This window comes from Spermophilus citellus (genome assembly GCF_964194105.1).
Source record: "Spermophilus citellus genome assembly, chromosome: 2".
In the NCBI taxonomy this organism is placed as follows: domain Eukaryota; kingdom Metazoa; phylum Chordata; class Mammalia; order Rodentia; family Sciuridae; genus Spermophilus; species Spermophilus citellus.
Genome location: NC_138183.1, coordinates 47,291,233 through 47,307,614, shown reverse-complemented (window position 1 = coordinate 47,307,614; position 16,382 = coordinate 47,291,233). Strand labels below are relative to the sequence as shown.

General features: G+C 35.8%; 1 protein-coding gene across 1 annotated transcript; it reads right to left on the bottom strand.

Moving 5' to 3' along the window:
* Positions 1-1,420: 1,420 nt before the first annotated feature.
* IZUMO3 (IZUMO family member 3) lies at positions 1,421-3,767 on the bottom strand (the record flags this gene model as incomplete). Its single annotated transcript, XM_081280197.1, has 7 exons — positions 1,421-1,559; positions 1,836-1,926; positions 2,335-2,415; positions 2,867-2,884; positions 3,093-3,182; positions 3,322-3,396; positions 3,536-3,767. 7 exons carry the CDS (start codon positions 3,765-3,767, stop codon positions 1,421-1,423), a joined length of 726 nt encoding a protein of 241 aa, XP_081136323.1.
* Positions 3,768-16,382: the final 12,615 nt, after the last annotated feature.

Genomic DNA, 16,382 nt, shown 5'->3' with positions numbered 1-16,382 from the left:
TTTGTTTAGACTTAAATCAAACTAATGAAAGCTACATCCTAAATTGTTAGTCAAGGATTCCTAGACTGAAGTGGTAAGAGTGGAATAGCACGGGAGAGGCAAGAGGCAACCAGACCAGTAGACTAGCTGACCTAACTGCAGTAATCATTTCAGTGTATATCAAAGCATGTCATAAAACTTAAAAATATAAAATAAAATATACATTGAAAATAAAATTAAATGCTGCACTAAAACTCAAAGTGTCACAAAACCTAACAAGTTTGTTACCCATTTATATAATTATCTATAATAAAAAGTTGTATAAAGATAATTAAGTCCATCAATACAATTAATATATCACAATAAGGTTTTGGGGAAGAAGAACCGTAAGTCTTTGGGAAATGGTAGATGTCACACAACTCTTTCATTGGGGAATTTGTATGAAGGATTTCAAATGTATCACCTAAAAGAGATCAGTGTTCAAATTCTCCCCCTGCAAGTTGTCATGCATTCAATATCTCAATAAAATACAATGGCAATAAGCAATTACTCAAGTCTCCCTTGTGTGAAAGACTTGCGACAATTCTATCTACTACAGATTCAGGACTCCTGAAAAGGTTTCCTACTGGCAAACTGTGGGGTTTACCTTCTGAAATAAGCTTTCAGAGTACAATGAAACAAAATAGAGTAGAAAGTCATGCATTTTAGAGTTGAGTAGTCTGAGAATTTCTGTTTCCTCAGCCCTAAAATGGAGATGGCAGTGATATTACTCACAAGATCTTTGGGAGAATTCAATCACATAACTCGTGCAAAGTTCTCATTAGGGTGCTATGCATATAAAAAGGGTTCAGTGGAAACATCTAAAAGAACACAAAATTAATATCCAACTTCTTGCAACACAGATTCAGGAGAAAATGATTGGGACAAACTTTAGCTACTCAGGACTATTATTTGAACTGATTTGTGTGTGTGTGTGTGTGTGTGTGTGTGTTGTTTGATATCCTGTTAAAGATTAAATATTATAATTAAGGAAGTCATTCACATTGAACCTACTGATAAATATCAGATTCAGTAACTGGAAACAGTAACAACAAAACAAAGAAAAATGGAAACCAGCCTTTCAAAGATCAGTTGCTCTAATTAATGCCATTAATGAGAGTTACCAACAATGCATTCTTTATTATCATGCAGCATTTTATCTTTTGGGTGCATTGCAACATATCAGTGTTACTTCTGTACAACTCCAGGTAAATCACTTGTCCTCTCACTGTGTCCATTGCCTCATGATATCAGTTAGGGTCTTCGCTAGAGAAACCCTAAGTTCTATTTCAGTTTTAAAATACTATGACTTTATGAACACAAAGCAGCTCAAGTTCCAGTTTTCTACTCTGAGTCAACACTCGAGAGAATCATGAAAGAGCTCCTGTTTGAGTCTGTGCATTTATTTTCTAGGTCCAGAATCTTTTCTCTCTTCCTCATCTGCTGACCCCACTAATTCTTCAAGTTTCTTCTCCAAATATTTTTTTAGCGTCTTTCGTATTGTCTGCATTTTCCTCCGATGAGAGACACACATATAGAATCTAGATAAAGAAGATATCCCAACTTCAATGTCAGTAGCCCCACTCTATAAAACAATTAGATAGTGTTTTCTTCTTTTCTGGATACTTCTCTTCCATTTCCTTATGTTCCAACTATTATCCCATCAAACTTCCATCCATTTCATTCCTGCCAGTAACATTTCCCAGATTTTGAAATGACTTCTTTCCCCTTTTTCCACTGGGGAAGGAGGAAGTTTGGGTGATCTCTCTGGCAAAGGAAGGCTTGACCCATTTTTATTTGGAGGGAGGAAAACTCACAGTAACACAGCACTTGCCAATATTCCAGCTTCTGCCAGCAATACAAGAAATAATGTAATCTCTCGCTGTTCAGCCTTCCTCGGATCCTCTTCTGGAGGGAGAAAGGGAAAAAATGAAGTAAGTTTTGGAGAAGAAGAAATTGTAACCAGGGACCTTTACCCAGAATTGAGTCTTAACTTCAGTTTGCCCTGATCGCTACTTCGTCACCATTCTTGATCTTTCAGACTTGATTTTAGATGCCTAGGTTTTACAAAATTTTTGCCCTTGATGTCCCTAGATGATGTCCCTAGACTAATTTCTCCACCTCTCGTCTATCCTTTCATTTCCCAGCCCTTTAATTGCCTCAGAACTGTTAGTCCTATGGGTGCAAATTTATTTTAGCTCTTATTTCGTAACATTTTCCATGGAAAAAGTACTCAACAAACTTTAAATAAATCAATGGAAAACCCAATTCCTTGATCCCTAGCACCTCATATTACCACACCACAGTTTATGTCACCTCTACAATATTCTCCTCTGAAGCACCGGGTGGTGATGCGAAGACAAGTCCAACAATCAAGGACAGGACCTTCAGTCACAACTAATAAAAAGAAAAAAAAATAATCAGAAGCAGGATGTCAACAAGAGATTTCTTCGGTCAAACATCAAGTATGGATTAGATCTCGGGCATTCCCAGGACAATTAGGTTTCATTGCTCTGAATTCTTTCTTTCCCTTATAATCAAGTTTCTTAAAGCATTAGAACCTATAAATTAAGTTATATCTCTGGGGAAGCAATAGGGAAAATAATGCCTTAGCTTATAATGGGGTACTGGGTTGTAAACTATAGCTTTAGGAAGCTTCTGGGTATGTCCTTAATCTGAGAAGTGTCCTTGATTTCCTAAGCTAGATTTTTATTATCAGATACTATTGACATTCCCCCTTGTAACAAAAGCTCCAGGAACTAGGTTCTTAGTGTTAACAGATGGGAGAGAGATAGAGCCATACAGAACAAGGGCAGAAATCTCACGGTGTAACATGTACTGTACTCACTGCAATCTTCAGAACAAGCTGAAAGAGAATCAGAAAGTTCTAATGAGTTTAGCATCAACTTAGAGTTTACTTATACCCACATAGTAGTCTTTGTTTACCCATTAAGTTCTGGCTGCCCTCCAACCATTCTCATGGCTGCCATCTGAACCCTCTTGGCTCTTCTCACCCCTCCATTCCTACTTCCTTCACATAATTGCAGTGTGGTTGAATGGAAGTGTTTCATTACCAACTTCAGAGAAGGCCGTTAATGTTTCTTTCACTTTGGATTCCAGTTTTTGGCGGATCTCAAGAAGCTTGCCTTGAAAGATAAAGACACCTAAGAGGAATGGGGGAGGTATCAGAAATTCCAATGGCTCTTCTTGTCATAATTTAATTCTCACTGTTGCCTTGTTTGCCCCAATTTCCTCAGACTTACTTGAGTAGTATGAACTTTTGACAATGAATTAGTACCTCACCTTTCCACGTTTCATTGCCCAGTCTATAAAATTCGTTCTTCAGCCATGTTCTCAACTTGACAACCTTTTGAACAGCTGGAGGGGAAGAGAGAAGATACATGCGTGGGAATAATTACATCTGTGGAGGAAATTGTGTGGCCCCAGGTGTTCTCTTCCCTGCCTCCCTTCTCCCATTACCCCCCCCAAAACTCTCAGGGACTCATGCTTCCCTCACCCAATACCCGAAGCATCTTGTTCCCGTGGGAGACCTTGGAGCTTAAATGGATCGTCTCCTTAAACTGCCGTTCAAGCAGTTGATTTCGGCCAGGGACTTCTGAGGGTACCAGATTTGTCAGCACGGTCCTAATATCCTCTATGAATTTGGGGTCACACTCCAAACAGCCTTTGACCCCATGGAGGGCTGCCAGGGACAGTGGCAGGAGCAGCAGTAACCACAGGTCACCCATTTCTTTGCCCCAACCCCCCCTCTCCCCAACAGCAGGTTGTCCTGGAAACTAGTTCACTTAGTTCCTTTTCCTTCAAAATCCCAGGAATGAGAGCCTTGTCCAGGATATTCTGAGTCCACCTCTCCTTCCTTTTCCATCTCACTTAAATCTCAATCCCCTAAGGATTTTCTGTTGTTTTCTGATTTTTATCTTTCATTCCAGAGAGAGGGAACTGCCAGCTGGGGAGAGTTACCTGAGTTCTGAGTGTAGAACACCAGGAGAGAGAAGCCTTGAGCTCATACAAGTGGAATTCTGTGCAGGGAGATTCTCAGAAATAAGTTTCTTTAGCTCCCTCTCTCTTCGTCTTGGGTGCTAGTAGATTCCCATACTGCTTCTGCCTGTTTGAATGATGTGTCAGCAAAGATGGATGGTTTATACCAAACTCTACATCTACAGAGGAGGTAAGAAAAGCCAAGAATACTGAGTTGCTGGGTGCCCAGTCCCTATTGGTAGTGGTAATTGTTGAGAATTAAGGAGTGGACATTTATATAGACAATAATTGATGATGTAAATATAATTGATAATTTATCAGAAATTTCAGTCTACATTGGTCTGTGGTATGATTCCTTCAGCCAATCTTTGTAACATTTTTATAGCATTCTAAAAGAAAATTTGTAGCCAAAGACTGGAAACAACAGTTGAGTGATAGGCATTGGTCAATGGGAATTCAGTTATGTTCAGGGTGCCTTAACAGATGCCTCCTGAAATACTGATGAAGTTTATAACATAATTAAAATTATTATGTGCTGCCCTCTCAAGCCACTTTCATGCAAGGTGGCCAAATAAACATGTATTTCCTTCAGTTTGTGGCTCTTCGAATAAGAATCTTCTTTGTTGACTTGTAAGAGTCGCAGTTACCTATTTGCTAAAATATTCCATGTGTGGTTATATCTCCTTGAAGCCAGGAATCCCTGGCACTCAAAAAGGTTAGTAGTAGATTTTTTTCTTTCTACATTATTTTTTTTAAAGAGAGAGTAAGAGAGGGAGAGAGAGAAAGAATTTTAATATTTATTTTTTAGTTCTCGGTGGACACAACATCTTTGTTTGTATGTGGTGCTGAGGATCCAACCCAGGCCACCGCTTGAGCCATATCCCCAGCCCCCTTTCTACATTATTTTTATTGGTGAATTAAAGTTGTACATATGATGAGATGTGTACATGCACAAGATATAATAATGTAATTTGGCCAATATCACTCCCAGCATGTCTCTCCTCTGTTTCCTACCATCAGTCCCTGGTTCTTTTCCTCTACTTATCTCCTTTTGATTTTCAAGAAACTCCCAACCTCTCCCTTCCTTTTCCTTTTTCCTCTTTAACTTACATCTACGAGAAAACATGACCCTCAACCTTTGGTGGTTGGCTTATTTCACGACATAATCGTCTCAAATTGCATCCATTTTCCTGCAAATGTTATAAGTGTATCTACTTTACTTTATGGCTGAGTAAAACTCCATTGTGTATATATACCAAATTTTCTTTATCTATTCATCTATTGATGGACACCTAGGCTGGTTCCATAATTTGTCTATTGTGAATTGTGCTGCTGTAAACCTGCATATGCATATATCACTATTAGTATGAAGACTTTTTTCTTTAAGAGACACATCAAGGAGTGATGTAGCTGGTAATATGGTGGTTTCATACCCTTTCAAGAACCTCTATACTGATATCCATAGTGGTTGTATAGTAGCAGAATTTAAATCTAGATATAGGATTAGTCATGGAGTGGAAAATAGTGAGAGAAGTGAAAAGAATCATCATTACCTGTATGCCTATCATGTGAACAGATTTTGTGCCTGTGTTTCAAATCAATCATCTATCACAAATCCTCATGGCATGTCAATGCTTTGAGAGATTGTCATCTTCAATTTATCCAATAAGAAACGGAGGCTCAGAAATATGAAGAAATCCTTATGGCAATAAAATTAATAGTTATGGACCCAGGATTCAAACTTGAGTCCATCTGACTCCAATATATCTCTCAACAACCATTTTCCAGAAAAATACAGAAAATGATCTCTTACAATTTGAAAAATCAAGAGATAGGGGCCAGCTTCCTGTTGCCAATTTATGAATCATTGCTTAAAATTAGCATGTCTCTTCTCTGATTTTATATTCTTTTAAGTATGTTGTCTCATCTTTAAAGTATCCTTTTAAGGGGTTTCACATGCCCAGGCCTGAAGGCAAGTTAGCCAATTGGATAAAATGATCTCTAGAACCAAAGTTGGAGACTAAGCAGGCTAAGAAGCCTGGCAGGCAGTTGGCCACATATGAGAATTAACTGATCCTCAAGACAAATTTATGTTACAGGTGTTTTTCAGTCAACAGAGAAATAGTTTTTACTTTTGGACAGATTACAGGTCGTTCTCTGCAACATTACTGAATAATTAAAACTTATTCCAATGGCATATTATCTGAAAGCAGACCCAGTGGCCCATCTACTATTTTTATCTCTGCCTCATCTTTCTAGTTAAATTTTCAGTCTAATATTTTGCGATGTGAGAAAAAAAGTCATTTAGCTTTTCCATGGTTTGAAAAGGCTAGAAAAAGGCAAGTCACTTCCTAATAAGACAAGGAGGGCTTATAAATTAAGGGAACATGTAAAAAGGATAACAATGGGGGGGTGATTCTTGCTCATAGAATGAACAGTTACTAGTGGTAGAATATGTGCTGATGAGTGAGAATCCAGCAATACGCAAGAATCCTTAGGAGGAACACTCTGAAAGTACTGATGATAGAATGCATAACATATCAGAAAATATTCACAATTATCAGGATAGTCTTTAGTTTCATAAGTACAAAATATTTGAACTATAAGAAAGAAGGAGTGTCTGTAAATTAATAATGTAATGATCACTTTACTTGTTTAAATAACAATAGTTGTGTCTAGAAGACAAAAATACTAAAACCCAAATCATGGATTGATTATTATGCTAGTGTTGCATGAAAGGGTATGAACAATTTGTACAATTGGTAGCTGAACTCTATTTGCTTAAAATAGTATATCAAGTACAAAGTGATATTTTATCTATATTATGCCAAATATATATTTATTTATGTGTGGCACTTATAAAATATTGCTGGGAAGTTCTTTTTATACTACTAACACTAATATAATAGTGGGGTACCAGTGTACCTAATTCATAAATTTGTTTGTAGCATTTTGACTTTATTACGAATCATATAATGCACTGAGGTTCAAAATTTGAAGTACCAGTTTTCTAAAAAAGAGCAAGCACCTTCTTAAATTTGCTTTCATCCCCTGGCATACTGATTTCCATACAGATCCATAAATAAAAATAAGAATCTTGCCAGGTGTGGTGGTGCATGCCTGTAATCTCAGTGTCTCAGGAGGCAGGAAGATTGTAAATTCAAGACCATCCTCAGAATCTTATTGAGGTCCTAACAGTTTAGCAAGACCCTGTCTCAAAATTTAAAAAACTTTAAAAAATTAAATAAAGGATGGGGATGTTGTTCAATAGTTAAGCTCCCCTGAGTTCAATCCCTGGTACAAAAAATTTTAAAAAAGAGACTCTGTGGCCAATTTTTAAAGTGAAGGATCTCTTAAACTGGAGGAAGAAATGTCTAGGAGGAATATCATTTAGGAAGTGGCATGGGTATTGCTGGAGGCTTTTTGCCAAGTTTATTGTGATATTCAGGAGCAGAAGGCACTTTACACAGTCAAAGGGTGCCTGCAGTGGAGATCCTAGAGATTAAGAAAGGCCAGTAATGTGTGATTTTATCTATTGAGGCTATGGGGACTCTTGGTTATGAAGTAAATGTATTTTGCATTGTTAGATGAGTGTAAGCTTTTGGGGACCAGGGGTGGAATGTTGTAGTTTGAATGTGAGGTGTTCCCCAAAAGCTCACATGTGAAAGACAATGCAAAAAGGTTCAGAGAAGAAATGATTGGGTTACCAGGATCTTAATCCATTAATTAATTGATTGAGTTGTAATTGAAGGCAGGTAGAATGTCCTTGGAGGAGGTGGGGCATGGATTTGGGGTATACATTTGTATCTGGCAAGTGGAGTCTCTCTCTGCTTTCTGATCATCATGTGAGCCACTTTTCTGTACCACACTCTTCCTCCATGATGTTCTGCCTTACCCTGGGCCCTGAAGAATGGATCTTGCTCTCTATGGACTGAGAACTCTGTGAGTCCTCAAATAAACTTTTCCTCCTCTACAATTGTTCTGGTCAGATCTTTTAGGCACAGTGGTGAAAAAGCTTAGTAAAACATAGCACAAGCTTCTTATTTCCCCTTTGAGGAATTATGAATTATTTGCCCTCATTGAGACCTGCTATATTGTTTTTTATCAGTACCACTTCACAAGATTCCTTAAAAGACTACCAAATAACCAAAGTTTCTTTTGTTGTCAGGTGAGAAAATTCCTTTTGTATCACATTTCGAACTATAATCTGAGATTAGGAAGCCATTGGTTCGTATTTGATTATGTTACAAGATGTCTTTCTAGGCAACATTATAAGTGCTGAAATAGTTCCTACATACCAGGCATTTCACATGTCAAGTAGGTTTAATATCTTCTGTGCACCCCCTAATTATATTCTATTATCATTAAGCCTTCTCTCTTTCTCTTCTATTTATCCATTAGGAAAAGTTGTAAGATTTAGTAAATTATTAGGTAGCCTGGAAGACTCAGAAGGCTCATCTTTCTGATGGGAAATTGACTCAAAGAAAATTCAATTCCTTTAGGAGACAGTGTGGGAAGAGACAACATAGGTAGAAGTATGTCTTACAATTTCTCTCTAGGCTAGGATCCCAGAAGTTAAAATACATTAGATAGGCTAAGGGAAATGCTAAATGAATATGAACCATTTTCTTGCTTCCTTTAGGGCTTTGAAGGCTATACTAAGTACCCACACAGGAGAGAAAGTGTTAGCATGACAGGATTGATTAATAGTAGGTGCTTCTAAAACAATGTCAATTCCTTGTGGTGTGGGAGAATTAAGATACTTATACTGACTACTGGAAAGATGCACAACAACTCCACAGCCAACTGGGAACTTGCCATTATTTATCATCTAGGTAAAGGAACCCTGTATGAGTGCTATAGAGTAGATCAAGTAGATCTTATTTTGTAAAGAAGGAAAGAAGGGTAAGGAATTATGAAATAAATTCTTTCAAAAGAAATGTAGCTACCCAAACAATTAAATTGTTTGGTGAGATTGTGCTAATATTGCTTTTACTTTCTTCCCAGTGAGGTGTTCAGAAAAACTCAAATTATAGTATATGAAGAGTCTATGACTCCTTTGTTTATCTGAGAATCGTGTAAATAAATGTATGACTTTCCAAATCTAACCCCAGAATATTTCATGCTCAAGTCAAGCCTGCTGTTCCCATTTTGTAAAATGTGAACATGATGTTTAGAGAGACTAATTGACTTATGGAAGGACACACACCTAGTGAGGGCAGAATTTAGGGTTGTAATGCAGACATGTCTACCCTCAGTTCCATGTTCTTTCCTGAGTACCAGAATGTTTCCTGAATGTATTCTAATAACTGCCTCAAACTAGGAAGAAGAGGGGCCCTCAAGGAAATTTATTTATTTATTTATTTTTTTGTGAGAGAAGAAAGATACTTTGTTCTAATTTCCCACTATTTAAAAAAAATAAATGGAGACTATATTCCAACCATCTTTTTAATATTTTCCCATATCCACTTCTTTCTCTTCCTGCCTCACAATTATTGATAGAGATGATTTCAAGAATATTTATATTCAACTGTAACTTCTTTCTTTGCTTTAATATTTTGTATAAAAAGACAGATGTTAATCTAATTTCCCTTAAATAAACACCAGGTAAATATAGTATTTCTGCTTTCCTGCCTTTAGAAAACTAGCCAGCAAGACACAGCACCATGGAGCTCACAGTATGGGTGGGTGTTTTGTCTTTTTACATGCATGATCTTATAAAGTCATCATGCTAAGCCGGTAGTGTCATTCCCACTTAGAGGTGAGAGGACTGAGAATGTGTAGTTAAGTATTTGGCACCAGAGCAGAGCTTCCCATTGATAGAACTTGCATTCTTACCCTGTTTTGATAGATCCCCTACTTGTGTTACTTTAACCATTAAATTCTCATTCATTATTGGCCACATTAAAAAGAAAAAGTGGGGGGAAAAGCACCCAGCCACTACTCCTAATGAAATGACAGAGTTCTGAAAACCCACTTAGTGGATGAAGCATTATGGCCTATTATATGGTACCAGATTCAATTCTAATTTTGGTCCTTGTAGTGACAGATTTCAAAGTACAGAGGAAAAAGTCAGTTTAATTTAAACTTCATGAATACCACCCTTTAAAACTAATTTTTTATTGTCAACAATTCTTTTGCATTTTATTACCTTTTATTAATACAACATTTTATATTTGGAATTTTCTCTATTTGCAGATTTCCATTTCTTGTCTTAAAATATTGGTCAGATAGTATCCTCTTGATCTTTTAATATGCAAAGTAAAAATTTCTGTGTAAATACAAACTTTTTTTTTTTTTTTTTTTTTTTTTTAGTAGTACAACTATAAGCATTGGGTTAGCCATCAGGTCATGGGAAATTCAATCAAATTCTGCTTGTCTTGGAGTGACTTCTGAAAAAAGAGCCTTAATCAAATTTGCTATTTACCTATTTATCACCATAAAATAACATCAGGAAACTGAATGGGCCAATAGTGAGGCAGAAAGGATTCAGGTTTCAATGCAGTAAAGAAAAGATGACCTTGGTGGGATGGATCATTAAATTTAATTGTTGGAACTAGATACAAAAGAAGATGTGGAATCTCCATTGCTCCATCAGGGTGCATCAGTCCCACCTTCAGGTTTGGGTTTAATTGAATTAGGGACCCTTCTAGCTGACAGAGCTGCTATAATGCTCAGAGAATGATAACTGGAAAAGTGTCTTCTCTATATTAACTCATCCTTAAATTTATTGCAAGTATAATAATATACATATAATTTATTTTTTGAAGAATAGGAATTCTGATATCATATTAATTAATCATTATATTAATTTCTGGGAAAGAACTTTGTCAAGTTCCATATTCTACAAATTATTGTCCATCTTAGGATAAACATATTCAACAAGATGGATTATAGAAACTACTCCAAATCAGCATTTTTTTAGTGGTAAGGGGAATAATTTAGTAAAAAAAAATATAAATATAAAACAGCTTTGAATTGCAGTTTTTTAGAATTTCAACATAAATACTCTATAAAGTTCTTTCTCTTTTTTTTAAAAGAGAGTGAGAGAGGAGAGAGAGTGAGAGAGGAGACAGAGTGAGAGAGAGAGAGAGAGAATTTTTAATATTTATTTTTTAGTTCTTAGCGGACACAACATCTTTGTTGGTAAAGTTCTTTCTCTTAATGCCTTAAGAAAAGACCTTGACAAAGTGTGCATTGACGGGCTGGGGATGTGTCTCAAGCGGTAGCGCGCTCGCCTGGCATGCGTGCTGCCCGGGTTCAATCCTCAGCACCACATACCAACGAAGATGTTGTATCCGCCGAGAACTAAAAAACAGATATTAAAAATTCTCTCTCTCTCTCTCTCTCTCTCTCTCCTCTCTCTTAAAAAAAAAAGCTATAAAAAAAGCGTGCATTGACCATGTTTCATTTATGCCAAGTTTAGTTCTATGTCTGAAGGGCATGTGTGATAAATTGGTCATCCATTATCTCATTTGCAGTCTGAGTTTTATGAGCTCCTGTAAAACAATTACCATATATACATTTTACAATAAATGAGCAAACAAAGTGGCTGCAAAGAATATGAAAAAGTCAATAATTAATTTCAGATTTCCAAGTGTAACAGAGACACTGGTGCTTTCTCTTTTTTTCAAAAGAGACAGTTCCTTTGTTAGGAATATGCAAGCATGTTAATTCAGTACAGTGTGGTTTCTCTTTTTCCAAAGCTTGTCGAAGGTCTAATTTATGTGCAAGACTGAAAGCTGTTTAAACGGATAATATGCCTCCTTCATGAGAAATACCACCCCTTTATGCTCCATTAAATTCAGACGTTGACTCCATAAGATACGTACCAATTATTTCTTTCCAGAAACAGCAGCATAGTTTTTCCCACAAAGGACAACAGATTATTGCAGACTGCTATTAATCTCCACATAGTCCACAAAAAAACCAAAACAAAACAAAAAAAAACATAGGACACTAGGGAGAAAACAATTGAGATAGTATTTTAACATTCACAAAATGCTTTATTAAGAGAAAATAAAAGGAAGATGCTTGTCTGATTGCAATACTCCTATATTATTTCCAATTGCCCAAAGATGAAAAAAAACCTACAAGTTAGTCAGTAATAACCTGCTGATGCTGAAGCCTGTGGATGAACACAGAGATGGGTTCTTTACCTTGCTGGTCTCTATTTTCCCCAATGTCATTTATGGCAGACCACTGCACAAATCAATCTCATGAAACATTAATTGAATGGTATAGTGAGAAAAAATACCTATTAAAATGTTAGAACAGTTTTTTTTTATACAACAGAAGCATTACAGAGTGCAATGATAACAGGCTGATTCAAATAGTATGAACCAGAAAAATATACTACTCTTTCAGCATAATGTAATATAGGCTAGAATTTAATATGATGGCGATGGATTACTTTTGGGAATGAATTACTATAAATAGTAGGGCTATTTGCAAAATTGTTGTCAAAATCCAAGGAGAATTTAATAAGAAGAAGCAATGATTTAGTTATTTGCTTAAACTTTTTGACTTTATTCAGATATCCACTCAAAATATTTAAATGCCTTCTATTTAACTTATAAGTAAGAACTATTTATTGAGCACTTATCATTTGCATAAACGTGCTAACCAGTATCAATAGAACAAAATGCCTCTGACAGAGAATACAATCTCAGGGAGAAATGATATTCTAAATCTAACTTTTTTTTTATCTTATGTGATTTAGTGGCTTTTTTTGTGTTTGCTTCTTCCCCAGAATTTATTTCCCATATCCATGCATGCACAAACTTACATAGATAGATATGGATATAGACAGACATTTACATATGTATGTTTATTTTGTTTATTTATTTTTAAACAAAGTAACAATCATCTTGTTCCTGAATGGGCATTTTGTTTTGCTCTAAACAAGGGAGGAAGCTTTTGGCTGGTATAGTCCAGGGACACAAGGGTGAGCCCTGAATTTCATAAGTCAATTAGCACATCCCATTGCTCTTGAGGAATCTAGAGTGGGTATGTAAAGTAGCTAACTCTATGAGATGCCAGTATGCCAGTTGATATTAATAGTAGACATTTGGGAAAATATATTCTTCCTTCTTCCTGAAGAACTATCAGAGGAAACTCTGACTATTCCTTAGAATATGATGATGTGGAAGTGTGAACATAGGACTGTGGATGCCAGAAGTGTATGGAGCCAGCCCTTAACTGTGGATCATGAGAGGGGCTTCAGTACTTCACTTTGTGACATTATACTAGTAGCCTAAAATTGGCATGCTGGGTGTTTATACCATGGAAGAGACGAGTACTATAAATGATGACTTCATAAAATCGTTTTTCTTTCTTTTTTTTTTTCTTTGACAGTTTACCAGTATTGTTCATTACCATCAAGTAGCTGTTAAGAGTTCCCAATGTGAAAGCTTAGTAGGAAGCCAGTGGAGAGTCATAAGAAACGAGAGTTTTTATTTGCTTGCTTGTTTCTGGACTGTGAATTGGAACTAGGGTTGCTTTACAACTGAGCTACATCCGTGGGCCTTTTTCTTTTTTTTTTTCTAATTTTGAGACAGTGTCTCACTAGGTTGCTGAGGCTTGCAATCCTTTTGCCTCAGCCTCCCAAGTTGATGGGATTACAGATGTGGGCCACCACACCTGACTAGGTTTGATGCTCTGCTTTGAATTACTAGATCTAGCTCTAGTAGAAACCTGCTCCCTCTGTGGAGTTTTCACTTAATGTGGTGTATAACTTCCTCACAAAATAACAAAGTTTCATGGTCAATGTACATTATTCATTGAAGGTAGAATATTCTAAATAGCATGACTCCAAGTGCATTCTTAAGTGCTAATTGAGGTTACAGAAAAAGGGAATATGTGTCTCGGGATTCTAAAGAGAGGGATTGACAGATTTGAGCATGTAACTGCTTCTCAAGGTACATCTGGTGGCAGGTGCTTAGGGGGTTGATAATTTGGAAAAGGCAATTTAATTGTTGAAGGCATGTGGTGCCTGCAGAGGTAAAGGCTAAGTGGTTAAATAAAATGTGGTATTGACCTATGCACTGATTCCAATTATAAGTTTACTCTAGAAAAATCTGTAAGGTATACTCCAGTAAAAGGAGCTTAGTTATTGCCCTGGTAAAATTTGTAAAGACACGTCTATCATTCCCTATCCATGGCTAGCTAATCAGTCAGTGAGTTGAGAATAAATAGGGAGGAAATTCCAAATAACAATATGTCAAATTAAAACTTTATTTTAATATGAGTTGGAAGCAGAGGATGCACATAATTCTACCAATGCTAAAATAAAATTTTTAGTGACTCTTAATGAAAAATAAATTCATCATTTTTACTAATGTATTCCATGTAAAAATAGAAAAATTATACTTAAATTATGATATAACAAATGAATTGTTTATAGAGAAACATTGGTCTACTTTTTAAAGTTGATATTTATTCAAAACATTTCTTGTTGAATTTACTGACAAAATTAATGAAGGTGTCAGAACTTCAGTATCTAATGTGTACTCCTAATATATATTATGCCTTTTCCAAGAAACTATGCCATTTTATTCTTATCCAAATCCCATAAACAAAGGTCAGATCTGCTCCATTTAATAGGTTAGAAAAACTAAACTTCCAAAAGGCAAAATTACTTGTCAAAGCTTATTTGGTTTGTGAGGGCAAGATTTTGGATGCCACTCCAATGTCCATACTAGCTGAATCTCATCATTTCAATAACTTAGTGCATATTTCATCCTAGTCCTATTAAGAGGGACAACATACCTTTAGTTTTGCTTAGGTGACACAGAAAGTGACAAAAATTTAAGCAAATGACTAGAATAGTTGAACCAATTCTCATGCATAATGAATTTGAATTATAAAGCAACATTTGATGATGATTGCTAACATGAATCTGGAAGTTTTTTATACTGATCTGAATTAGTAGTTGGAAAATATTTGTAGGCTAGAGGGAAAGCCCAAACCTGAGTTCAGATGCCTGTGATCTTTATTTATAGGAAAAATACAGATTTTTTTAAAAAAAATAGCTTGAAATAACTAATATCTCTATTTTCCAGACAAGTGACTCAGAGGAATTTCGAACATCATTTGTCCCATTGAAATAACTAGTGCTGGGGCCGGGTTTGTGGCTCAGTGGCAGAATGGTTGCCTAGTATGCATGAGGCACTGGATTCGATCCCCAGCACCCTGGACATAAAAAAATAAACAAATAAAATAAAGGTATTGTGTCCAACTACAAATAAAAAAAAATATATAAAAATAACTAGTGCTTGAAAGTATAGGCTCTATCATCCTGGGGAATTTAATTATCCCTTAAGGTCCTAAGGTTTTATATCTATGATTTGGAGATAATAATAAAATATATCTGTGAGAGTTAAATTCAATGATAATATATTAACAACTGTACCTGATATTTATGAAATGTAAGAATTCATTAAATGTCAGTTGTTCTTGATTTTACCGGTAGTACAAAATAATTTATCTTCCACTCTAATTTGACAATTGTCAGATGTTGCATAATTTTTTGGGTCTCTGTAAGCCATAGTTTCTTCATTTATAAAGATTGTTCTAGAATGCTATTATCTTAATTGTGTAGGGTAGGGTCACTATCATTTGCAAAATAATATAATTTTCTTTTTTCTCAATTTTCTTCATGTACAGTTTTTTTTCTCATTAGGTCTTTTCATTTTCTTTGCAGAATGCAGTTTATTTTTTGACCTCATAATTGCAGGCCTTCTCCAGGGCTCCTCTTAATCCTTGTCTTATCTCATTCTGCTTACTTTCAGCTACCCCCCCCATATAATATTGATTTCTCAGTCCCTATTTATACAGTATAGCCCTAGTACTGCACCTATCCTCATCATAAAATGTAATTTCCCAAATGAAGCTTGACAATGACTAAAGGATTAGTATATTGAAATTTTTTTAAAAAGTCTTATCCAAACTCATTATTACAATAGATAGTGATACAGAAGTAACTGATCTGTATGTACTACCAGATATCATTAAAATGAGATGTTTATCATAATTCTTGGTTATAGTCTTTTGGGAAGAAATAAGTAGCATCAGAGGAGAAATTAAGCAAAGTCAGCCTACTTCAGTTATGGTAAAGAACCTTATGGCGTTTAATTTAAACCATCCTCCTCCTCATCCACTTGTTTCTTCTTGAAATATTTATTCAACACTAATTATATGCAGATGTTAAGTTTTTTTGAAGGGATAAGGAGAGGAGATCTAAGGGCATGGAAAGATTATTTCTAGTTGTAGGTTCACACATTGTAAATTAATGCCCACCCCTTGTACTAGCTTCAGATTTTAGGTGAATGTGAATTATACTGGAGAAATAAGAATCCCTTTGT